Source organism: Kuraishia capsulata, genomic scaffold (assembly GCF_000576695.1).
Source record: "Kuraishia capsulata CBS 1993 genomic scaffold, Kuraishia_capsulata_scaffold_4, whole genome shotgun sequence".
NCBI lineage: Eukaryota > Fungi > Ascomycota > Pichiomycetes > Pichiales > Pichiaceae > Kuraishia > Kuraishia capsulata.
Window position 1 is genome coordinate 554,077 of NW_019172953.1, and position 24,384 is coordinate 578,460.

The 24,384-nt window shown below is 45.5% G+C and overlaps 13 protein-coding genes across 13 annotated transcripts; 5 read left to right on the forward strand and 8 right to left on the reverse strand.

The window, feature by feature from the left end:
• Positions 1-93: 93 nt before the first annotated feature.
• Positions 94-1,953, reverse strand: KUCA_T00003407001 (uncharacterized protein; the record flags this gene model as incomplete). Its single annotated transcript, XM_022601820.1, has 1 exon — positions 94-1,953. One exon carries the CDS (start codon positions 1,951-1,953, stop codon positions 94-96), a length of 1,860 nt encoding a protein of 619 aa, XP_022459424.1.
• Positions 1,954-3,097: 1,144 nt separating this feature from the next.
• On the forward strand, positions 3,098-4,591 carry KUCA_T00003408001 (uncharacterized protein; the record flags this gene model as incomplete). Its single annotated transcript, XM_022601821.1, has 1 exon — positions 3,098-4,591. The coding sequence occupies one exon, from the start codon at positions 3,098-3,100 to the stop codon at positions 4,589-4,591; it is 1,494 nt and encodes a 497-aa protein (XP_022459425.1).
• Positions 4,592-4,717: 126 nt separating this feature from the next.
• Positions 4,718-8,887, reverse strand: KUCA_T00003409001 (uncharacterized protein; the record flags this gene model as incomplete). The annotated part of the gene is made up of 1 exon (XM_022601822.1): positions 4,718-8,887. One exon carries the CDS (start codon positions 8,885-8,887, stop codon positions 4,718-4,720), a length of 4,170 nt encoding a protein of 1,389 aa, XP_022459426.1.
• Positions 8,888-9,203: 316 nt separating this feature from the next.
• On the reverse strand, positions 9,204-10,373 carry KUCA_T00003410001 (uncharacterized protein; the record flags this gene model as incomplete). Its single annotated transcript, XM_022601823.1, has 1 exon — positions 9,204-10,373. The coding sequence occupies one exon, from the start codon at positions 10,371-10,373 to the stop codon at positions 9,204-9,206; it is 1,170 nt and encodes a 389-aa protein (XP_022459427.1).
• Positions 10,374-11,353: 980 nt separating this feature from the next.
• On the reverse strand, positions 11,354-11,603 carry KUCA_T00003411001 (uncharacterized protein; the record flags this gene model as incomplete). The annotated part of the gene is made up of 2 exons (XM_022601824.1): positions 11,354-11,487; positions 11,564-11,603. 2 exons carry the CDS (start codon positions 11,601-11,603, stop codon positions 11,354-11,356), a joined length of 174 nt encoding a protein of 57 aa, XP_022459428.1.
• Positions 11,604-12,211: 608 nt separating this feature from the next.
• Positions 12,212-13,702, reverse strand: KUCA_T00003412001 (uncharacterized protein; the record flags this gene model as incomplete). The annotated part of the gene is made up of 1 exon (XM_022601825.1): positions 12,212-13,702. The coding sequence occupies one exon, from the start codon at positions 13,700-13,702 to the stop codon at positions 12,212-12,214; it is 1,491 nt and encodes a 496-aa protein (XP_022459429.1).
• A 229-nt stretch (positions 13,703-13,931) lies between these two features.
• KUCA_T00003413001 (uncharacterized protein) lies at positions 13,932-14,894 on the forward strand (the record flags this gene model as incomplete). Its single annotated transcript, XM_022601826.1, has 1 exon — positions 13,932-14,894. One exon carries the CDS (start codon positions 13,932-13,934, stop codon positions 14,892-14,894), a length of 963 nt encoding a protein of 320 aa, XP_022459430.1.
• Positions 14,895-15,012: 118 nt separating this feature from the next.
• KUCA_T00003414001 (uncharacterized protein) lies at positions 15,013-15,687 on the forward strand (the record flags this gene model as incomplete). The annotated part of the gene is made up of 1 exon (XM_022601827.1): positions 15,013-15,687. The coding sequence occupies one exon, from the start codon at positions 15,013-15,015 to the stop codon at positions 15,685-15,687; it is 675 nt and encodes a 224-aa protein (XP_022459431.1).
• A 257-nt stretch (positions 15,688-15,944) lies between these two features.
• On the reverse strand, positions 15,945-17,132 carry KUCA_T00003415001 (uncharacterized protein; the record flags this gene model as incomplete). The annotated part of the gene is made up of 1 exon (XM_022601828.1): positions 15,945-17,132. The coding sequence occupies one exon, from the start codon at positions 17,130-17,132 to the stop codon at positions 15,945-15,947; it is 1,188 nt and encodes a 395-aa protein (XP_022459432.1).
• Positions 17,133-17,413: 281 nt separating this feature from the next.
• Positions 17,414-19,090, reverse strand: KUCA_T00003416001 (uncharacterized protein; the record flags this gene model as incomplete). The annotated part of the gene is made up of 1 exon (XM_022601829.1): positions 17,414-19,090. The coding sequence occupies one exon, from the start codon at positions 19,088-19,090 to the stop codon at positions 17,414-17,416; it is 1,677 nt and encodes a 558-aa protein (XP_022459433.1).
• Positions 19,091-19,179: 89 nt separating this feature from the next.
• Positions 19,180-19,653, reverse strand: KUCA_T00003417001 (uncharacterized protein; the record flags this gene model as incomplete). Its single annotated transcript, XM_022601831.1, has 1 exon — positions 19,180-19,653. One exon carries the CDS (start codon positions 19,651-19,653, stop codon positions 19,180-19,182), a length of 474 nt encoding a protein of 157 aa, XP_022459434.1.
• A 1,169-nt stretch (positions 19,654-20,822) lies between these two features.
• Positions 20,823-22,128, forward strand: KUCA_T00003418001 (uncharacterized protein; the record flags this gene model as incomplete). The annotated part of the gene is made up of 2 exons (XM_022601832.1): positions 20,823-20,857; positions 20,919-22,128. The coding sequence occupies 2 exons, from the start codon at positions 20,823-20,825 to the stop codon at positions 22,126-22,128; spliced, it is 1,245 nt and encodes a 414-aa protein (XP_022459435.1).
• Positions 22,129-22,432: 304 nt separating this feature from the next.
• KUCA_T00003419001 (uncharacterized protein) lies at positions 22,433-24,163 on the forward strand (the record flags this gene model as incomplete). Its single annotated transcript, XM_022601833.1, has 1 exon — positions 22,433-24,163. The coding sequence occupies one exon, from the start codon at positions 22,433-22,435 to the stop codon at positions 24,161-24,163; it is 1,731 nt and encodes a 576-aa protein (XP_022459436.1).
• Between the last annotated feature and the right edge of the window lie 221 nt (positions 24,164-24,384).

A 24,384-nucleotide genomic window follows, 5' to 3' on the forward strand; every position in this document is an offset into this window, starting at 1 on the left:
CCAATTTAGATGTGTTAGTATGCAATGAATTATAAATATTGGAAACCAAAGGAATGTGTAGCCTTCGAATAGGCGGATATGTCTCCGTTCTCCTCAAGAGTTCCTTTTATTGGACTTGATAGAGATATTCAGGATCTTGGAAGTATGCGATGGTTCCAACCTGGTCGGGCTAGCGATAATTCCATCACTCTCAGCTCCCGAAGTGTTAGTGTTTGTCTGATACAATGTGTTGAGTTTGAGGCTCAGTTTCAGTCGGTTGGCATTTTGAGCCTTGAAAGACTTCAGCGTCGATGATGAGTCCTGAGAGCGGTCTGGCAAAGACTCTGCTCCAGATGATTGCGAGTCCAACGAAATGTTCGAGTTATTGGCACTCTTCAAAAGGAGCGGCTGTCTGTGCGAAGACGATGTTGCTGAACTTGGAGCGGCTGTCCTCGTGGACCGCAGCGGAGATATGAGAGTTGCCGAAGAAATAGACCTCGTTCTCTCCAAACGGTTGTCGTTACCGACACTGTTCTTTCTCGAAGCTTGGGGTCGGAAACTGATGGCACTCATCTTGCTTGAACCCGACTGAGACGGTTTCTTATCGAGACTTTTGAACGTGGAAGTGAAACTCGAAAGCGTGGAGCTGAAACTCCCGCTTTTGGACCTAGGTTCCGCCAGGGAAGACGAAAGACTCGTCTGGCCATTTGCGATTCCATTACCTGTCCCATTTCCTGCTGAGTTCTGAGATGTAGATGAATTCGAACGGAAAGTCCTCGTGGACATGGAAGACCGCTTTGAGTTCGGCGAGGTGTTCTGTTGGACTGAAGATTTTGTAGGAGAAGACGAAGTTGAAGAGTTTGATCTCCCCAATACCAGCTGCGAGTTTTCGCTTGATTGTGCTGGTATCAGCACCTTTCTCTTCGTGTTGCTGTGAGGTGGTGATGATGTGGAAGACATTGAAGAGGCAGAAGACATGGTGCGCGTTCTGGCAGAACTGGGCGCAAAGGGTTTAACTGCTGGAACCAGTGGCGACTTCGAGTTTTGGTCTATCAAATCAGCAAGTTGTGGCGTTTCCGACTGGAGGGGTGATTGGTATGTGTAGTTTGAAGGGGCATGTTCCGTGAATGGGGTTGAAGGCTTATTGGACTCCGAGCTGAAACTCGAAGACCGGCTGGCAGAAATTTGCGAGCTGACAGAGCATCGCCTAGCTGTCGTGATAGCAGGTAGTGGAGGCAATGAATTTGAATAAGGTCTCAGGTGTGAAGTTGGCTCTCTGGGAGAAGACTTTGAAGAGGCTGAAACAGGCGCAGAAGGAGGATGGGCAGTCACCAGTGAAGCCTTGAATGAAAGCATCTGTTTTTGAAGTTCAAATGTAGAGCACAGATCCAGTGCCTTCCACTTCTGGCTGTTGAGCATTTCATCGTCACAGTCTCCAAACAGCAGCAGCTTGATAGCATCCAAATGCCCAAACGAAGCAGCCAGATGCAATGGGGTGTTCCCTTCCTGGTCCTGAAGATTTGTGTCGGCTCCATTGTTGATCAAAAGCTGAACGCAGCCGGTGTATCCCTTCATAGAGGCTAAGTGCAAAGCAGTCCTGCCCTTTTTGTCCTTTGCATTCAGCACCAGGTGGAAGTATTGGAGCAACAGTTCCAAACAGGCCTCTGAATTCTGGACAGCAGCAACATGCAGCACCGTGTAACCCTCGAATCCACAAATCACATCTTCCAGACTCAAAATCTCACCAGGCTCGGCAAGATGGCTGTGTATCCTGGCACTCTTCTCCTCAACCAGGTTCAGTATCAGATGTGTCAATTCCAGGTAGTTGTAGTAGGTGCTCAGATGCAAATTGCTCCATCCGTCTTCCGGGTTGATATTCTCAAGTAAATCGGGAAACCTCGCTAACAAACGGGACACGATGAGTTGTTTTCCCTCAATTATCGCCTTTCGGAGGCGAACGGAAGGATCCAACATCGCGTCCTGGAGGTTACGTGGGAGCTAATGTGCAATTTCTCGGCAAGTATATACGCAGCGACGTTTCTAGGTGCTCATATGATCGGGTGGTTGTGATGGTCTGGGTGAATGGTGTTGTTGCGGAGAATGGTGATGGTTTCCGTTGGGTTGTCTTGTTTAAACGCGAAAGGGGGTCTGATATACGGCTGTAATGGGTAGTTGTAATGGAAGCCAATATCACGGTGTCCTTTAACAAGAAATATAAGTTCACAATTGTATGAGCCAACAGAACTTGTCAGCAAAAAGAGCGGGAAAAAAAACACTTAATAAGATGCAGTTGTGTCCAAATCGGCTCATTAACCAAGCTAGGAATGGGCTTGTTAGTTCTAATTTCACCTTGTGATGTTGGATTTCTCAATTCGGTTGATTACCCGATTGGGCATTATTAGGGTGAAACTAAGTGTTCTTATTGAGGCTCAAATAGTCAATTTTGGGTGGTAAAAAATGTGCCTTTGGAACTATATTTACCCAATTATACGAATAACTCAAGAATTGATCACTTTGCGTTTCTGAGATTGTAATAAAGCGTGGTCTGGAACCAATTGGTGTAGCCTCTGAATGTCTGTGGGGCAGCTCTCCGAGTAATATAAGGATTCTGTCGGGACCAAACTAATGGGAGAACCGGTAGCATATGGGGGAATATGGTACAAATTATATATAAATAGGAAGGTTGGGGAATAACGAATATTTGTTGGTGTGCATTCTTCTTTATTTCAATTTTCAAAATGGACTTTTTTCTGAAATTACTGCTTTTTGAACAAATTGGAGATTATGTTATTCCTCTGCCATTGTTGCGTCTCTTTGAATGGCGATGGAGGGGTTTCTATCAGTGGTTTCAAAAGGTGATTTTTTCATCGAAAAGCCTAAGGAAAATAAAAAAACTGGCTCGCTAACTACACATCCAGTCCTTTTTCTGCATTCCAATAAATTATGCCAGGTTCTTTTAGACCTTTCCATCCGCAGAAACGAAGCCCGTCAGTCCCCGGAATTCGGGCGTGGAACAATCGTGGGGTGATCGGGTACGCCACGACCGATGCATGCGGCCGTTATCTCGACTTCAAACCCGTATTGGCAAGACAATCGTTACTTCCGTCCACTACCAACAATGCAGATTGTAGCGAAACCGGCAAGAAGAATCCGCACTGTGGAAGGTTCGTGTTGGGCGTGCAGGGAACATAGAGTTAAGTGCAAACTTCAAAAGCCCAACTGCTCCAGATGTTTGAAAAAGGGACTGTCTTGTGAGTATGGCAAGTACAGACTTAAATGGGGAGCTATTGTCGCTCCAGATAAGTTTGGTCAGAAAAAACGTTCATCTGCGAGCCAACAGGAAGCCAAGCTTGAAATTATGTCGCTTCCGCTTCCACGCTTCAATTCCGACAGCAAGATGATGTACTTCCAGATGATCATCTCGCCGAGACTGACTGCCAGGTCCGTCCCTTGGGATTACGATAGTCTCAAATTTGCTTCCAAAGACACGTTGTTGAAGGATCTTATCGATGCTATGAGCTGTGCTCATTTTATGGTACAGACTAAGCAGGAGCCTGAGCTATACAAATCTAAGCAGATTGCACGAGTTTCAGCTCTCAAGAACTTGAGCTCGATATTACAGTTGGATCCCTCAGCAGAATCAAAAATCAACCCAACTGCTATTTTCAGAGGATCCGTTCTTCTGGGACTTCTTGATGGGGTCATTGAGCCGGACTCAAGCTCGTACAGGCCCACCCAACACATCAATGGTGGCCGTGCCATATTGGATAAGTATAGAGACCAGATTACAAACAATACGGCAGTCACTCTCAAGGACAAAGTGAACGCAGAAATAATGTCTGTATTTGCCACGATGGACCTAACCTATTCGCTTCTGACCGGCTCGTCCCCATATTTCAAACCCCAATTTTGGTTTGAATTTGGTAGCTGTGATGCTTGGTGGGGAAACGTTGATCAATCAGACCCGTTTTTGGAGATCATGAGTATTTTAACCACACTCGCGGTTCTGGGTCATTCCATGAAGACAAGTCATAGACCACCATCAATGGACCAACTCTTGGAGATTCAGGAACGTCTCGCCCAGTTCATTCTCCCAGCGAGGTCAGCACAGGCCATAGTGAAGACCTCTGAAAGATCTTCTTTTCAATCATGGTCCTGTTTCTGTTCAGCATATGCCAACACGGCAATGATCTACTGCTTGCGTGCATTGTGGTCTTGCACGCTGGAAGATGACAGGGTCCAATGCGCGGTCTCCATGTTTGTGGATGACTTGATCTCAGCCTCCAATGATACTTTGCAGCACTGTCTGCTGTTCCCATTACTGATAGCAGGCTATCACACCCAGGACACTAGACAACGGGACGTAATTCGGTCAAGTTGTATGACTTGCTACGGATATCTATTTTTTGGAAGTATTCGTCTCATTATCGAGTTCTTGGAAGAGAGATGGGCAAGGTCAACTGAAAGGCTTTCAGAGGTGAGGATAGAGGATAGCTTGAAGGTCAAACTGGAATTTGATCTCGAGCCTTTTCCTGAATTTGCAGAGGAAGGGCCTACGACGACATGGTGGGACAATTTTGAAGAATTTGGTAGGAAGACTTTTGTGTTTTAGGAAGCAGCAGACTGATGCTTCGTTCGTTGGTTCGTTAGTTTGTTCTTATACCCTGTTGCCTGCAATTTTGCCTGAAAACTTAGCTCAGTTTTCGTTGTTTCTTGTTATATAGTTATTCTTTGGCTTCTAAGAGATCCCTATGAAATCCCTATATATTTCGGAATAGACGTTATTACCGATCCGTTTGGCAAAGGCCCTCTTTCTCTCCTCACTCAGTGTCATGAACTTTTTCAGCACATCGAAGTCCAGAACCGGTCTGTTGACATTATCCATGATATTTTCCATATGTCCGATTATGTTGAGTCTTGGATTTAGTCCCAGAAAATGTGACTCTCTGTCATAGATCTGTTGCTGGACTGCATACAGTCTTCTATAGGTGGTTTCCGATACCGGAGTAACCCGATACAAAGATCCATCAACATTCGAACCAATGCACTCAAATTCTGCAACCAGGTTCTCCTTCAGAGAGCGCGATGCCGAGAAAAGAGATTTGGAACGTGCAACCGCAACCAGATTCGTCGTTGAAGAGTTATTTCTGAACACAGATTTGCGGATGAGTCTATGACCTTGATGGGAAGCCGGGTCTTCTGGATCGTATTGTAGAATGTGTAACACTTGATTGGCATCAGCCACAAGAATGTACAAGTTTCCATCATGGACCAAGAAGTCAGTTGCCAGAACGTCCACTCTGGCAATATCTTTTCCTAATTGGACAATGCGGTACGGCTCCGCTTCAAAACCGACCAACGACACACTTTGCTGGGTGTCTCCAAAAAGGATCAGATTTTGGAAACTCTTGGTTTCTGTGGTCCAAATTCCAGTGTCCACAAACGCAACAGGAACAACGTTATTGTCGTTTTTCAGATTCCATACAAATGCTCTTTGGCCCTGGACGGCCAGAATTCTACCACTGACCTCGGATACCGTGACCGTAGCTCCTTTTCTGGTTTCGCTGAACAACTGCTTGATTTTGTTCTTTGCCTCGGGGCGTCCTGGTTCGGGCACAATGTCGATAATGTCGAAGATCTTGAGGGATCCGTTGGTAAAGGTGCTTTCGGTCTCGAATATTCCTGTTCCAGCCACAATTATTTCCTTGCGATCTTTGAACTGAGTCATCGTAGCTGAGCGAACCACATCCAGATTCAATGACTTGACGGACATCGCAATTTCGTTATCTTCTAGATCTATCTGATCAATGACTGACCAATTGGATGGAGATAACAGTTTGAGATAACCCTTCAACGACGTGGCCGTTGGAGTCTCTATTTCTTCATTGAGCGAGGCCGCTTTCTCACCTTCTATATCCTTTAGCTCAAACGGAACCTCCTCCATAGTCGATATCATATATGTGTTTGAGAGGCTATGGTAGACAACGTTTCTCATGGTTTGACCGATGGGAATCTGCTTAACGGGAACGGTATTGGTATAATCAAAACTGGTATCCAGTTCGCAAATTCTTGCATTTTTGGAATCATCAATGAACATGATACCTTCCACAACCTTCTCCGTGGAAAAGCCACCAAACGCAAGGGCTGGTTTTGCTGTGAATTGGAACACACGAGGAGAGGAATTATGTGATTTCCAAATACAGTAAGGAGTAACTCCTGTGACGAAAACAGCCGAATATGACTTGGAATCAACCTTGACAAGTCTTCTTTCGATATGTGTACCGTAAGAGTAAGCATTGTCAGGAGCACCAGTAATCGGCATTCTGCATTGCTCGTTCATCTTCATTAACATGAACACACCCTCATCTTTGTCAAAAAAGATCTTGTACAGAAACAACTCTCCACCCATCGTGAGAATAATCAGGTAGTCGTCTTTGTGAAACTGGTCCCCTAGTTGAGTCACCATGATCTGTTTGAAAAAGGGGTCCGGAACACCCTCTTTGTTGGCCATCATAAGGTCAATACTGAGATACTCAGTGAGTTGCTCTGCAGTATTCAGCTCGAATATCTTCTGGCGATGATGTTTGTCGAATACCAGGATTCTGTTATCAGCAGTGACGAGGAAAAAACAGGGCGTTGGATTTTTGCTAGCATGTCTTTCAACGGTCTGATCACCTATCTTCACTTTGTGCAGGATACGAGATAGCGTGACATAACCACTCACGATGATAGTGTTGTTAAGAAGCATGGGCAACTCAATCTTCTCCATAGAGTATGTGAATTCAATTTTGACCTTCTTTGGAGCGGTTTCTTCAGCTTTTTCTTGCTCGGGCTCTGAGTTTTTGGCCTTTCTCCCTCTTCTTGGCCTTTTGGGTGCAGGTTCTTCAACTTCAGGCTCTGCCTCCTCAATCTCTTTTTGTCTCTCTGTGTACTCCAAAACATCAATGTCACCATTTTCTCTCGTGATCAAGACATAGCCATCATCGCCGATCTGCGCAAACGTAATTTCCTCATCGTAACTGATCGTTTGCAACTTTCTAAATTTGAAATCGTAGAGAAAAACGTTCGTCGAGGTCACCTGTACTATGCATTCATGTTTGTGCCCTCTAGAAGAGCCAGAAACGACAGATATGGCAACAGTGATCTCCTTAGTGTTGAAGTCCTTGGATGCAAAATCACGGTAGTTTTTGTTGATCAAAAATATCTGTGTCTTGTAGTTAGAAAAGTCAGAAGTCACTAGATAATGACTTTTTCCGTGCTTATCATTCAAAGTCCACATTCTGTTTATACTGGAGAATTTGAGAGTGGACCTGATGGTGGGCTGGATCGAAGGATGGAATATGCTGAGAGAACTGGACTTTCCTATCCCTGAGCATCCTATGAGACAGTCCTCGTCAAGGTTTGGATTCGCCAGACCAAAGAACTTCTTGGTTGTCGACACTTTGCCAATAGTGAAATTTGAAAGAGGGCCGAAGTTCGCCAGCCAATCACTTTTGAAAAATTTCAATTTTGAGGCATCCAACAGATCGTTGGAAACCATGCTCTGATCATATCCGAGTGTATCATCGTCGGCGTAGAGGTAAGAATCGTCATCAATATCTGCCTTTTCGTTATCTGTTATCTGAGCTACACCGGCTTTCGCGAGACTCATGGCGGACCCGGATCCGTACTGCCAGTCCAAGAGAACACTCTCCCCACCATGACAGACCACGAACATAGACTTTGTGCCTTCAATTACAGTGGCCGACACTGGATGAGTCAACAAGATTCCAGCGTAATTTTCCTGTGGAACTTTAACGATCAATGATATGGAAGAGGCGCCTCCCATGCGTTCGAAAACACAAACGTAGAACTCGCCAGTGGCCGTGATTAATAAAACTTTGTCTTCGACCAAAGGAGCAACGATTGCTCCCTCCAACTGGAGATTCAAGCTCGACTGGTCCTTCAACTGCAGATTGGTGCACTTGGAAGCAAACTCGTTGACGGTTATTCCTCTCAGCGAGCCCAAAGAGTTGACGTGGATAATCTCGTTGCATCCAATAAGTAAGGTTCCATTTAACGGAGCTGGTAAAGCTATTGCTCTCTCGATGTCGTACGGCAGGTTGGAGGCCTCAATGATGGTTGTTGCTGATTTGGACTCCAGATCGAGGGACAGAACCGAAAGACGCAGGTTGTCTTTGATCTTGGGCAGATAGCCAGCCCATGTAACAGGCGAAGAAGAATGAAGGACGGCAACAGTAGGCTCTCTGTAGGAATGGAGGAAAGTGAAATCAACAAGTGTGGAGATATTCGCTTCCAACTTTCTGGCATCCAGCAAGAAACTAGAGCCTGTCAGTTTTTTCGCTGCAATGTCTTTGCCTGTGAAAAGGCTTGTGCCATTCGCTCCATTTGGTTCTTTGCTCTTCTTATCACCATCGTAATCGATATCATCGTCATCCATCTCTTGTTCAAAAGGCAAGAATGCAAATATCCCGTTCGACTCGAGACACGCAACTTGACCAGTAGGATCACTTCTAAATCTGGCTGTAGACAACTTGTCTATGGACAAAGCTTCAAACTGGGGCTCATAATAATGAAGACTCACAGTGGAAATAGAGTTCAGGTGGAAACTCCATTTTATCACCGATATCTTGGCAAATTTTGTGGCGATGATAAGATAGTCCAGCTTGTCGTCTTCAAGAGTGCGCACCTTGGCCATCCCGGTTATTAATCCACTCAATTGGTATTCCGCTACCAGAACGAGTTTTCTCACATGGGCATCATCGGTGTGCGAAGTTTCCAGGATGTCAAATACCTGAAGCACCGTGTGCTTTGCTACTATCAGGTTCGGCCTTTCGTTGTTGGTAAAGTAGCATGATAGCGAGTCTGAGCACTGCGACGGCGCGACGAACTGGTGGTGCACTTCCATTGAAGAGAGAGAGTTTTCTCAACCAATACCCAATTAGCAGCTTAAACTGTTACCTTTTGGAAGGACTGGAAGATGGAAAGTTCAATCAATGTCTTGTTACTTGGCACTGTTTGGAGATATGTTGGATAAAATATTTCTCCGGTACACTACTTATATAATAATTAGCCAGAACTGGACTGCGGCGATTTTTAGATATATATGGAGTAGAATATCGCGATATGACGATTTTAAATAAATATTGACGAGAAGAAGGCAAAGAAGAAACACCAGAATTAAATAATTTAACACCTTTATACAGTTTTTTGTTTTCGCATATTCAATAAGTGTATGTCGCTGCCAGTCTCTTCAACAGATGTTCACCAGCAGTAAGCGACTTGCCAAACTTCTCTAGATCATATCCTGCTCCGCGACCTTTCACTTGCTTGACAATCTCACTGGGAACTGGTTCAAGTAATGTGTCATCGTTAGGATGGGAGAAAAACACAATTGAGTATCTGCTCTTGCCCGAGAGTTGAGCCTCTTTAGGGAACTTGACCCTGTGAATAGTAGACTTCAAGATACCATTGGTCCAGAAACTAAGCTGATCTGCGATGTTTACCACCAGAGGAGGAGCAGATCCGGCATTCTTGAACTTCGGCGACGCACCGACAAAAGGCACAGGGGTCCATGTTTTGGTAATTGGCGAATGAATTTCAAGCCCACCTTCACCTTCTCTTTGGAACAGAAGGGTAACTCCACCGTAATCCGTATGTGCGCCAGCCCTGATCACCTCTTCTGGGTTTAGTGACTTGGGATTCGGATAATGCAGAAATCTAAAGGCTGAACCACTTTCTTTGTTACCAGCATGTCTCTTTAAGAAATAATCAGCACCTCCATTGGCCTGGTCCACCTTCAAGCCCATGGCGAGCAGCACCAAAATCTTATCTACGGATTTCTTGAACTTGAGAATTGCACTCTTCACCTTAGCAGCATTGGCCTCTTCTAGAAACAAAGGAGGAACTTTTTCCTCGGTTTCTCCTTTGGCAAGATTCAAACAGGCAAAATTGAATCCCTCCTTGGGGTCACCCTTTGGCTTATCAGGGTGCTCTTCATCCAGATTCTCAGCACCAAACGCAGTATAACCGTGGTTGTTTTCAGAAATCTTGTACTTCATCTTCTCTTCGAATGGAGCTTCGAAGTAGTTTTTGGATAGAACAAACAATTCATCCACTTCCTGCTGGGTGAAATCATGTCCCTCAATCATCAGAAAACCCTGACCCATAGCTGCTTTGAGAAGCTCATCAGCAGTGGCCTGATCCGCCTTTGAAACGTCTATGACTTGAAGTGGATTCTCAGAGGACATTATGATTGTGTTAAGTGAAGGGGGTGGGCAGGAGAATATCTTGCAAAAAAGATGGAAATTTCGTACGTTAAATATCGAGTGGTGGAGAATGAAAAAAAAAGACGGCACCCTCTGCTTATCTTGGTGGGCAAGTTGCAGCTGCATGACACATTCGGAAGCGTAAAGATCTGACTGGTGGAAGATGAATTGTGAAATATCTTATGTTCACGTTGAGATTAACGAGTAAATTACTGAATTTATGGTATCCGGCGCAACTGCTCTATATGGCACCGTTTTTATGCAATTAGTTGAACATAATTTACAATGTTCCTTGTAATTCTAGTAAAGTGCCCTTTCCGAGGACAATCGATGGGCATCGGAAGAAGCCGACGGAAGCTTATGTCTTTGTTTTTGCGCCCCCGGCAGACCAAATCCATAGGTAAACTTTATATACCATTTCATGGGGGATATTCCACCACACTGAAAGGTAAAGGCTTGAAGATTCAAGCGCACCATGACCAGAAGCCAAGGAAATAAGAGAATATAGGCATGGGGGACGGACCGGGTATCGACGATAGGCAGTACCATTGAGACATTCTCGCCAGATCGTTCGAGGTCAAAAAAAAAAACAATTAATCTCGTAAAATTTACGATCAAACATTACGTAGGCACCTTCCAAGACTTCTTGGGTCACTATTGTCGAGCGTACTTTGACTGGCCTTATATAGAGCGAAACGGTCTGCCGGAACAGATACGTGTATTCACAAAATAAGTACCAGATGCGGCTGAAACAGTCTCACACGAACCCTGTCCAAACTCTTGCCTGGAAACAAGTTCAAAGAAGTATCTGGACCTTAACATCATTCCTGTCATTGAATCATATAATCTCAAGATATCTACGAGCAAAGTTTCAAGTAGAAAAATTTCAAAACAAATAGTTACACAGACAACCGACCCTGGCAACCGGTGGATTTGGGATGAGCGCAAATTTGCGAAACGAAGTCAACATCCGTCTCCGTTGATATTAAGCATGAAAAGGGGTCTGACATTAAATTTAGCATTGAGCCATTCATCGGAAGTTATTCTCAGTACCGCAATATCTAAACACGAAAAGTTAGTAGTCTGGAAAGACTGGAATTTCATCCTCAATTGATACTCACAATGTACAGCGCGTGAATAATACCAGGAATAAATCCTAAGATCGTAAGCAAGATGTTGATCACAAGAGAAAGACCGCATCCCACTTCGAGCAGAACACCGAGAGGTGGCAAGATGATTGCTTGAAGGCTGAGTTAGTTTCATGGCTAGAGGAACGCACCCACAGACTAGTGCATAAAGTCAATGTAGCTACTCACCAGCTATAATCTTGAAGATATCTGAACAAGTGACAGCCATTTTGGATTTTTAGAGCTGGAACTGAAGTTTAGTATCCCAGGAATTTGTTTTTTTTTGCTTTAGGATTTTCCAAAAGAGCACGAAGCCAGGGTTTATATAGTTGGATTATGCGTAGCCTCAAACAGCAACCTCAACCCGCATGCATATGGCCGAAATTGCACTGCCTCTTCCAAATAGGAAGCTCCACACTGAACTCCAGCAGTAACTTCATGGTTCTGGACTCGAAAAGTAGAATTTATAGATCTGGCAAAGAATTAGGTTAATTATAAGCCATGGTACCATTGCAATTACCATATATTACAGGCCTGGTGTAGGTGGCAGAACGTAGCCAATGCAGAGATTTTTGCGGCAGTGTTAAAGCTTAATTTGCATAACAACCAAGTAGCAACTTGAGGTCAATTATATCATAATTGAGCCCATATTTTATACCGGTCTCTGCTGATGCACCAGATACTCAAAAATATTATTAGAGACACGATTAACCTGCCCTCTCTACCAGCCTCCTGTATGCTATGGCTACCTAAGGCTGAAATAACATGCAGCAGTTCTATATGCAGAGCGTAACCTGGAACTACTTGAGATCGATTATATGCGATAATTAAGCATTTCTATACAAGAGCCTCATCTAACCTGGCTGCTGGATTGGCCTCAATGAAGTCCAGAGACACTTTATGACCCAGAAGCTCACGGATGTTACTCACCTTGTACTTGATCATGGTTGGCCTTTCCAGTGACAAACCCCATCCTAGCACTCTCAGATCCTTTGGTAGGCCCATGGCCTCGAGCATTTCGGGTCTGAACATACCAGAGTTTCCGATCTCGACCCATTTGCCTAGGCCGTTATGCCATGCAAAAATCTCCATCGAAGGCTCTGTGTATGGGTTGTAAGCGGGCTTGAAACGTAGATCAGTGACTCCCATATTCTCAAAGAAAGATTGCATGAATCCAATCAGGTTTCCCAGCGTGATGTTGTAATCAGCCATAACACCCTCGATCTGGTGGAACTCAGCGAGATGCGTAGCATCAACCGCCTCGTTTCTAAAGACACGGTCAATCGAGAACAGTCTTGCTGGACCTGGGTTCTTCGCCAACTCATGAAGCATTCTTGCAGAGATTGCGGTCGTATGCGTTCTCAGCACCGTCTTCAACGACTCTTCGGCCTTCCATGGGTATCTGTATCCAATGGAGCCATATGCACCATCTTGGTGCACCTGTTGGACGTTCTTCCAGTAAGCATCGTCTTCTGGCTTTTTGGCCACTGCAGGGTCCTTCAGGTAGAAGGTGTCCTGCAAGTCTCTGGCTGGATGCTGCTGAGGAACAAACAAGGTGTCGAAGTTCCAGAATCCAGACTCCACATACTGGTTAGCAGGCATCTCTGTGAATCCCATAGAGAAGAAAATCTGTCTGAATTCTTCTCTCACCTTGTTCAAGGGATGCAAAGCACCGCTCTCTGGATAAACACCTTCACTGTTGAAATTGTATGGCTTGAACTTGGCAGTCTTCCAACTACCGTTCTGCAACATGTCGCTGGTAATATCGGTATCCAATTGGACGATTTCCAGTGCAAACTCAGGACCCTTTTCAATTTTGAAGGAGATCACCTTGGTGGACGTAATGAGTTTTCTCTTCTTCAGTTCTGCGAGATCCTTAGGATTGGTGGATAGGGTTCCAGTAGACTTGATCTCCTTCAGTTGAACAGCAGTGGTATCTTCAGGCAAATGGTCCGCATCAGTCTTGGTAACAAGAGTGTCGCCAGATTTAGAAATCCAGCCATTCTTGAAAGCTCTGGCCTGACCAACCTTGCCGTCTTTCCCAAAAATGGATCCCACCTCAGAGATCTTCAACCCCTCCAACGACTCAATCACTTTGTTTAAAAGCCTGTATTCATGGGATCCGTTGGTAACAATGTCTTCACCTTCTTTAGTCAGCCCGAAGCTCTCTTTCTCAGAGATCTTGAAGACCACCATGGACTTGGCCGCCAGCGAAGTCACAGCTGCCTGGACAACCTGGTAGCTAACATCTGGGAACTCGGCCAAAGTGTCCGCGATGGCGCCCTTGGAGTTCAAAACTTTCAATATCGTCAACTGCAAGTCTGACATGATCGTGACAATTTAGCTAGAATAAAGACAATACGCAGTTGTAAAAAGTTGATCCTGGAAATGTTCCAAACAGGTGCCCAACTCTTCGGGTCTTCACAAAATGGGATCGGCCGGGTAATCGCTGTGAACATTTGGTGCCCACACTACCTCGCGATCACTGAAGGTCTCCGAAAGCTACAAGATAGCTTGTTGTATCTCATAAGCTGCCAGCACAACAATTCATTTCGCAATGGAGGAACATTCTGAGACAGCGGACGAAGTTGATTCGTCAGATTTGTCCGACTTCGAAGACATGGGCAAATGGTCCAAGGATCCGTCTACTATGGAAGAACTTCAGGACATGGAGGAGGTCAAGAACCTGAAGTGTCTATGGCAAGGATGCGGCAAAAAATACACCTCCGTGGACAGTTTGGCACACCACTTGAATGATGCTCATGTAGGCAACAATCCTGGGCAGTATGCATGCCAGTGGTTGTTTTGTTCAAGAAAAGGGATATTGCAACCAAGTAGGTTTTCGTTGATCACCCATCTGAGATCGCATACTGGCGAGAAACCGTATTGTTGTCCTCTTCCCAACTGTGTGAGAACCTTTACGAGATCGGATGCCATTACAAAGCACTTGAAAAGCGTACATGATGTGGATCTTGGAAAGGTTGAGGATACTGAAGTGGATCCTTGGTGGTTTGCTGGGAGTGACGGAAACGGTACTGATTTTCGGAAATTTGAACCCAGTAAGGACGGGTTGGACGTTGATGTACTTTTGGAAGATACATCCAGGCTAAGGGGAGAGAAATTGGCTTCCCAAAGATTCTCTCTACTGCAAAAGGTGGTGCTCGATGGCTCTATAGCAGTTGACGACCCGGCTCTCTACGAAAGAGTTTTCAACATTCAAGGCAATGATGCCAACACACAACTGAAAGGAAGCCTGATTTATCAGGCAATGGAATCTACTAAGCAAATCCTGCCAGGGAACGTTTCCGTTGATGACATAGACGTTGATGAGGTTCAAGACCTGGAAGCCCTGGCTGAAAACCTGGAGGAGTACTACCAAAAACTGCTGAAATTCAAAGAGCTGGCATCTGAGGAATTGCAGAACAACATCAAAGATAGAAGAAAGCTCTGGGTGAAGAAAGAATTGGTATTGGACGCGATTTTGCAGAACGAGATTCGGGGTGCGGATAAATTCATGTGACGGAGTGCGCAACTCAAAATGATTATGTAATGCCAATAGACGAAAAAAAAATTAGGGACCTCTTTTCTATCTAGTGCAAGAATATACAGGTCCAACAAAGCTGAAATATAACTGGAGAATGGCTACCAAATTACGAAGTAACGCAGAATTAGAGAAGATACGCGAGGAGGCGGCATCACCGGATTTGGGCGCTGGGATATCGTTGGCTGACCTATTTGAAGAATTGAAAGAAGAGTTGAAGCCAGTGCAGAATACCACTACAACGAAACCCACTTTCGAACAGATCCAGCACGAAGTGAATAACGTGCCATCGTTGGACGATTTCGAGGAGTCAAGTTTAAAGACAAAGTCGAGTACAAGAGCTAATAGCAGGAAGGTGCGGATCCAGGACGACCCGGTCATAAAACAGAGAGCTGCCAAAGAGGATCACAAGCAGAAAGGAGCTGGGTCCAAATGGTTTAACATGCCCAAAACCGAGATTACGCCTGAAATCAAACGCGACTTGATGATTATTCAGAATCGTGCTGCTCTTGATCCTAAGAGGTTTTACAAGAAGGACAAATGGAAAGTGCCAGAACACTTCCAGATGGGAACACTTCTGTCGAACGCAGACGGTGTGATAGAAGGAAGGTCTGTTGGTAGGGCCAAAGGCAAGGGTCTCATTGATGAGATTATTCACGATGATCAAACTCAAAAGTACTTCAAGAGACGTTATCAGGAGATTCAAGAAAAGGCAACCTCCGGAAGGAAAGATCACTACAGAAAGTTGAAACAGCAAAGGAAGAAATTTTGAGGATGAAGAACGATCCTCATGTGGTTATATATATTATCCCACTTCTACGAAATTGGATCGTCTTAATGGTCTTCATCAACATGTTAATTTCTACGTTTGTCGTTCCAAATAGTCATGAATGTGTTATCGTTAATAAGTTAATATAGCTCAAAGATACTCGCATAAGAAGAAGACTCCCACGAATCAGCTCTCTTAATTCAATCCTGAACAGCGCCTCGGAGAATTTAATTAAAACTTTCCAGTTGTGTTTGCAATTTTCAGTTTAATCTCTCAAACACTTCAACCTTGCAGAAATTCCTTTCTCTTAGTCTCTCCCACAGCACTGTCTTCTCCTCCTTGGAGACTTTGTTCTTGCGCTTGCTGTCATTGGACTTTTGCCAAAGATAAAAATTATACTCAAAAAGAGTCTGACAGGCCACCAACAGGTTCAAAAAGTAATTTCTCAGTGCAAGTGCCCTGGTCTCTATAGATGGATATTCACCCAAATCTTGAACCAGACTCCTGGAGCGCTCCAGTGACACCTGGGCCACACGATATCTGAAGTCTTTAGTCAGATTGTACTCTATGAACAAATCCGAGTCGACTAGTCTGGTTATGAGAGCTTCATCATTGGTGAGATAGGGTATCTGTTCCAGCTTGAGCATCTGGCAACACGACTCCACATTGGCGATTGCTGGATTGGCAACTTTAGCCAGAAACTTCTGCACATTTTCCGGGTTGGCAGGTTTTTCCGCCTTGCGTACAGACCGCATGAACTTGACCAATTCCGATCTCAACAGTCTTCTGGAATTTTTGGGGACCTGTACCATTTCTGGCTTGGCAGGATCGATAAAGGTAATCCCCCAGTTGACGGGTATCTTCTCAATAAATAACATACACCTTACCAGATTAAGATTCCAGTCTATTAGGCCCTCGGTATTCACGTTGGCAGAGTTGTGGGCAATGAAATCGTTGAGTTGGGAAAATACCAGGTGACCCATGTTCTGCAGATTCACAAACGGCTTGCTGATTTCGTCCGCCTTTATGATATCGTTAAGAACATTGGGAAGAGTCAAGTCTACCCGGCTGGTTGAGGCAACCTCTTCTTCGACGCTACCGGGAGAGCTGCCCCTTTTCGAGCCTGCGATATACTCCCGCAAACTGGGCAATGACACATCTGTAGCCTCAGTTCTTCTGGAGTCCGCACTGAATATCGAAGAAGCATATGAATCCTGCGTGGTGGTTTTTGCTAGCGAGTCATCAGGAAGGCTCTGTTTGCGTATTGGCGGAAGAACTGTACCAGTGTGACTTGCCAAACGCGAGATAAATCCGTCGCTCCGGGACGGATGTTGTAGTTGTTCAGGCTTGAACTTCGTCAGGTTATCCAGAACTTTTTTCCTGGCGTTGTTGGTGAACTCCTCGGGGGCCTTTGGATCGGCCGAGGAGGTTATTGGTGAAACAAACATGGCGATTTGTAATTCGGGGCTTTAATGATCCGCTCCCGTAACAAAACTTTTATGGAAGAAACTCGAATCGCTATCCGGTTAGACCCCGCGGGTAAATATAATTAACGTCAGAGCTTTTCTCTAAATTTATTGAGGAGGTGGTCTAAATATCCAAAGAAAGGGAGAGAAAAAAGTCTCACGATTCGGAGGCTCCGAAAGGGGGTTCGGCAAATTTTCCGGGTTTCTCCAGGGGGCCCCGCAAAGGTGCATGAAGCCGGATAAAAGAGTTTTTCCGGGGGCGGTCATTCGTCTTTGAACTTAACCGGTTCCAGGGGTGCGTACAAATTATCGTACAGCATATCCTTCGCATGGACACCAATTAGGCCCCTCGTATCGACGAATTCGGGTCCTAGATCCGAGATCTTGGTTACACCCAGCAGACGCATGTCCATTTCCAGCTCATCCTTCAGTAGCTGGATTGCTTTGGTCACACCTGCCTCACCATATGCAGACATCGAATATAATACTGGACGGCCAATACCAACTCCCGTTGCACCCAAACAAAGTGCTTTTAAAACATCTGTTCCACGTCTTACACCACCGTCTACAAAAACTTCCATTTTTCCGTCCAGCTTTTTTTCACGCAACACTGGCATGATGTCGCTGAGCAGCTGCAGAGGAGCAGGTGCAAAGTCCAATTGGCGTCCTCCGTGATTGGACAGTACGATTGCATCTACGCCATGCTCTGCGGCTTTTAGGGCATCCTCCGCTCTCTGGATTCCCTTGATAACAATTGGCAATTTGGTTTTCTGCTTGATGACGTCAATATCTTTCCAGGTAAGGGCAGTGTCGATAAAACTGGAGAGTGCTCTGGAAGCACCACTGGCCCTGTCGGCATTGTCCTCCAAATCAACATCGGTATCGCCCTCAAACTTAATTTTCTTGTCTTTTTCACGGTTTCCGAGAGAAGGGGCATCTACAGTAATAAAAATACCCTTGATGCTCTTCTTGGACTCGGCATTGGCAACCATCTTGTAGGCGATATTGCGGTCCGCATTTACATACAGCTGGAACCATTGCTTCTGGTCCTCGGTGGCCACCTCTGTAATTTCATCCAACGATGCTGAGGCCAATGTGGAAATCATCTGGATGATATCTTCTCTTCCAGCAGCCTTTGCAATAGCAACCTCACCGTCTGGATGACCCAGTCTGGCAAGGGCAGTAGCAGAAATGTAGAAAGGAGCACTGGTCTTCTGGCCCAGCATGGTGGTTGAAAGATCAATTTCACTCACATCCACGAGAATACGAGGTCTGAAGAAAACCCGGTGGTAGGCATAATGATTTTCACGAAGAGTAATCTCGTCATCTGCTCCAGAAGAATAGTAGGCCCATGCCCCCTTGGGCAAGATTTGCTTCGCGATGTTCTCGAAGTCTGCGATGTTGTAGACTTGGTTGAGACTAGGAATATTGCTAATTCTCTCTTGACGCTCAAGTTCATCAGGGTCCTCCTCCTCTTCCTGCTCAATTATTCCGTCCAACTTTCCAATGATCTTCTCGGCAGGAAGGAACTTCTCAATCGCGTCTGGCGGGTGGATGGGCGTGAAAATTTTCGTAGCATCTTTGCCGGCATTTCTGATGATCACATTGCGACCACCGGGGTGGATCTCCTTAAACTCAGTCATATCATAAACCCAGCCATTGAGAACCACCCAACAGTCATCTGGCTTATTGTGCTTAAGGAACTCGTCCACAGGTATAAGTTTGGGCTCAGGAAACAGCTTATCCTCGTACTTGATGTCGTTGGAGATGATGGAAGAAGTCACTGACAAAACAATAGCACTGGACAATCCAATAGCCAACGCGGAGGTGGCATGTTTGGCCAGCCTGGGGCTAGTCGAAACTGATCTCCATGAATAACTCCGTTTGGAGAACTGCTTGAATGCAGATCTCGAATTTCTGATGAAATTGGAGCGAAACATGTTTATTGAGCGAGATCTCAAAAGAAAAAAGGTTTGGAGAAGGGTACAGATCAAGTTGCTCGGGGGAGAGAGTGTCCAAAAGTTTCACTCTAGCCTCTCGAGGGGAAATGGTGGGGTCGACTATGGGCTAACACGGAAACCGCCTCGAATCCGCCTTTTTGGCCGGTAAATTTAGGGATTTCGCCAATTTCCTGCTTGTTACAAATACGGCTACAGTACGTTCTTTCTTGCAGTTTCCAGCGCTTCGGAAGATTGATTATCCAGAGATGGTGGTTATTCTCGGGCTCCGATGCTGACATCTGCAGCGCTCGAAAGGCGTCTGGGTCGGCTCGCGGTATCAATGACCCGCTGAGCGGGGCAATGGTAGAGAGATTTAAAATCGTGGGGGTCCGGGGCTCGTAATTGGGAAACGCACTTCCCATTGGTTGTTGCACTTCAATTTCTGGAGCCCGATGGGTGCGACACACCCTTTTTTTGACCAGAGCGAAAATTTGAGTTCGTGATCCATCTCCGGTCTTCTTCTTCAGTAGGTACTGTTGAACCACTGGAACCATTGCAGCCATTTTTTCAATGACTGCTTGAATTTCTAGACATCGTTAGATGATAGTTTTATCTCCCTGAATTAGATTTCTCCTTCTTCCATCCCGCGTAGTTATACGGCCTCTTCGAAGATCTTTAGCACCTTTTCTACGTGGTCTAAAGATTCAAAGCGAAGCCAATATCAATGACCCATTGTACTCCTGAAGGCTATCTATAAAAGTTTGCGCCTTTGCACGATTCGGCCCACCGTATCGGTCTTGGAGACGAATGGCACATCTGTAATATCCAATTCCAACGAGATAGAGCCGCGTTCCACTTGAACACCAGTTGCCTGGTTGCTGTTCTTGCACTCGAATTGTCATGCTATTAGTTGATATCCTTTAAGTCTTGCATGTTCTAGGCCTGTGTCATACTCTTAACAAAGAGCCTGCAAGCCAATCGTGCAAGGCTGCATTTCCGTCGCCCTAGGAGCAATCACGACGCAACTCCACGCAAATAACACTTGATCCAGATTTACGAGGCGTTGTCACAATCGAACCTGAGGAGGGGACGAATTATTTTTGTTTCTCTTGCCTGCCCGCGCGAGGGGGAGGACGTAAAAGCAAGAGGTTTTTGTGTAAGGCGGCAAACTGACGCATAACCGATTCGCTCGAGTTTCCCTGCATACTCCCCATGTGCTGTCAAATGTGCTTTCAAAACCTAGGATTGGTTGATTTTGTGTTCCATGCACTGTGCGATTAATGATCTAGGGTGCAACAGTCACTGGCAGCATGCAGCGACCGCATGGCCAGCTCGTGTGTTGTGTTCTAATCGGTCGATTTTGACCTCTGGATGCTGACACCATGCTGACACAGCCAACGTAAGACGTGGTGCGTCTGTGCATATTGTAAACTCTATTGACAGCAGCTCGGCACTTGTATTGTAAGCTGAAATTCACATAGGTTGATTCGCGTTTCGTCCGATCAGAAGGCCTTGCATCATATAATCTCCTGTCGGATCACGCCGGTGGACGAAAAGAAACACTGCCTATGCTTAATTCTTACGCTAGCAGCGTTCAGATACATCTCAAAAGCTCTCCGTTTCGTCATTTGCCGCTGGAGCATAAGAAGCGAGAGATTCCTCAGGAAATACCAAAACCTTTGGTCTGGCTCGAACACCAGTCTCAGTCTTTCTGCATTGCAAAACGTTAATCATGACGTTCAAATCGTCTCCAATGACTCAGGTCAAGTAAGTAATCAGCTTTGCAGCCATAATAACTCTTTCCAACGCAATCCTAACCCATTCTTAGACTACCTTCGTTCACAGAACTCACTTCAAAGTTTCAGGGAAGCCACGATATCCCTGAAGACATTTTGGGACCAAACCTCAAAAGCTTTTCACAAAATGGATCTCTCGCACAGGTTCCTCCGATGTATGGGTTGCCGCCTCCACGAGCAACACTTTCCTATCACCTCTATCCTTCCGCCGAGGACGCACCTAGCTCACCAACAACATCATACCAACATGGCGACACACCGAGACGTTACTATGTTCTGGAGAGGGATCCCCAGTCACCACAATCACTGCAACAGTCACCAGACTCGAGGATTCGCGATTCTTTCTCCTTCGACAGATCGAATCGCATTACTAAAAAGCGCTCAGATCCGATGTCTCCACTTGCCCTTCGCTATAGTGGCACTGAAAAGTCGGACGATCGATCATTTGAATCTCTCAAAAACTCGTCCCAGGTCAGTATTGATACTACTTCTGATCCAGTGGTGGTTTCCAGTCTGGAGAAAGTGTTCGAGATGTTTCCTGTTCTCTCCAACAACTGCGGATCTCTCAGGGCAAGTTTAGCGCACGAAATTGACGACTCGAAGGACATCTCGACACTGAACAATATTGCAGAGATAGTTCCAGAACAATTGCTGGACGACAGTGTAAAACAAGCCACCGAAATTGCCGGAGCATTGCGGACTTTGAAGCTGTTTGTTGCTGGTTCCAAAAAGGCCAAAGAATCGCAATCGCAATCGCAAGCGCAATCACAATCACAATCACCGTCGCAAGCCATTTTCCAAAAGCGCGCACCATCAACAATAAAGAAACCAGGTTTGCGATACGTTCCAAAAGGACATCGGAGCACCAAATCCGAAAGCAGTGCTGATGCCTTCGTAGCAAAAGGCCACACTGGGGTGAATGAGTCTGTGCTTTTGCGAGTCGATCCTCCAAAACCGTTCATTATCACCAACTCTCAAACAGTTGATACCACGGGCATCACGCCTCGTGGGAATCTTCACCAGGAACTAAGCATGAAGCCAAAGATCAAGTGTATCCAGTGCGGCTCAAGTACCACTCCGGAGTGGAGAAAAGGGCCCCACGGTGCGAGAACTCTTTGCAATGCATGCGGATTGTTCTATTCCAAACTTATCCGGAGAACTGGGGTTGATGGTGCAGCCAATTTGATGCTGGAGAGGAAAAAAGAAGGAGTGGGTGCTGATCGGAGATTACCCAATGAGTGAGGTGGTATTATGGAAATCCGAGCCCAACCTTCGCCAAATTGAATCTAGGGCTCAATAGTCGATCATTTTTTATATTTTATTCGTTTGTGACTTTAATTATTCTGTTCCCAATGTAGATGTTCTTGTGAATTATGCACAAGCTGAGTTAAGCGGAGAGCCAGCCGAAGAAAGGTATGGATTTTGGTTATGAGCCATGCCCCTCTATTTTTCTCTCATTTTTCGATGCTTACTTACACACTCTGCCTTTCTGATCCAGTTCTTGTATCCACTGGAAAGTCCAAACCGCTTTTAAGGCAATCTCGAGATGTACAGAGGCGGAAGAGGAGGCCGTGGTGGCTATAACAATAGTTATAGTAACAACAACAATTATTCCAACCAGAATTCAAACAACACGAACGGCATGGGCCAGGACGCTGTCACTCTGGAAATCTTTAACTGGAACAACGCTTCCACCAGTGATCTTGCGTCATTTATATCCAGAAAGACACGTGTTAGTATAAGAAATATCCAGGTTGATGCCACTACCAATGTTTTGAGAGCAAGCGTTCGCAATGACAAGGAGGCCCAAGAAGTTCAGAAACTCAACGGCTCCAAGTTTGCAGGTGCCAACTTGAAGATTTCTATAGTGGGTCTTCAAACCAGTTCGACTATGGACCTCTTGAAGAGTTTTCTAGCCAGCCGGTACGATTCCCAGTCTAAAATGCTGAATCTGGAGAACATGATCAACGACCCAATACTGGTGTCCAACGGGTTGTTTTCAACTGCCAACACGTCTTCGAAGATGTTTCCTGCCCTCATGAAGCTGGCTGAAATTGAAAAACTGGATATAGAGTCCGTGAATTTGTCGAGCACAAATCTCGGAGGGATCAATTTCACCATGTCTATACTGGGAACGACGTTTCCCAACCTGAAAAACCTTGCATTAACCAACAACAACATCACCAAGACGAGATATTTCGATCAGTTCAAGGGCAGATTCAACCAATTGAGACAGCTGTACATTTCTGGGAATCCTGTGCTTAGCGAGAACCCCCAGCCCCATCTGGTCAAGCTGTTTCCCAGACTTCTGATCCTAGATGGTGTGGTCGTTAGAGACGAGGCCAAGGTCAATGCCATTCTGACCTTCCCCATTCAGTCTTCCTCGATGTTTTTTGAGAGCAAAACCATCCAGGACACTGCCACTGGATTCGTGGCTAATTTCCTGAACCTTTGGGATACAAGAAGAGCGGATTTGCTCCAGCTGTACACACCAGACTCTCAGTTTTCCTACCAGATTGACACCACACATATCGCAGATCCTGTCTCACAGTCGTCAAATCTGCAGCCACATAGTTGGGGATACTATATTCCGAACTCCAGGAATCTTACACGTGTTTCTGCGGGTAGATCCAGAATGGCAAGATTGGCAAAGGGCCCCGAGGCGATATCGAAACTTTTCAAAAATCTGCCAAAGACCAAGCACCATCTCATGGACCAGCCAGATGCATTTGCTATGGAAGCATGGTCGTTCCCAGCACTTCAGGGTATAATGGTGGTTTTGCACGGGGAATTCGAAGAAATTGGGGCTCCTGAGCAAATCGCACACTCCACTGGAGGTCCAAAGGGTGCCCATAGAAGACCGGGCAATTATCGCACGGAAGGGTCTCTGGAAAAACGGTCTTTTGACCGTACGTTTGTCATCGTTCAGGGTCCAAACGGCTCTTTAATTGTTGCATCTGATTTGCTGCTTATTCGTGTCTACGCTGGCTCCAAAGCATGGTCTACTCAGTCACCGACCCCAGCTCCAAGTGCACCATCCGGTGTTGCATCTCCGGTAGCCGCAGCACCCAGCAACAGCGCCAATGTGATCTCACCAGAAGTTTTGAACAAACTGACTCCTATTCAGCAACAGATGGCAGCTGCCGTCATGAATGAGACCAGGCTGAGTGCTCAATTCACCCTGATGCTTTGTGAGCAGAGCCAATGGAACTACGAGGCAGCACTACAGAGTTTCCAGGCCTCGAAGGCTCAAATTCCCCCTGAAGCTTTCCAATAGAGCTTCAAGCGTGTATACTCATATATATAAATAGCTTCTTCCAATACAAAAGCTTGAACCGGTTGAGAGGATGTCCTCTTGACCATACTGTCTTCTGACCGTTTTACCTGATGTTCTGTAATTTACACTGAAATTTACGCTAATCGTTTCCTTCTTATCTGGTTATCATACCATACCATTGTAGTGGACATTTATTAACCGTTGATCGTTATAGACTGTCT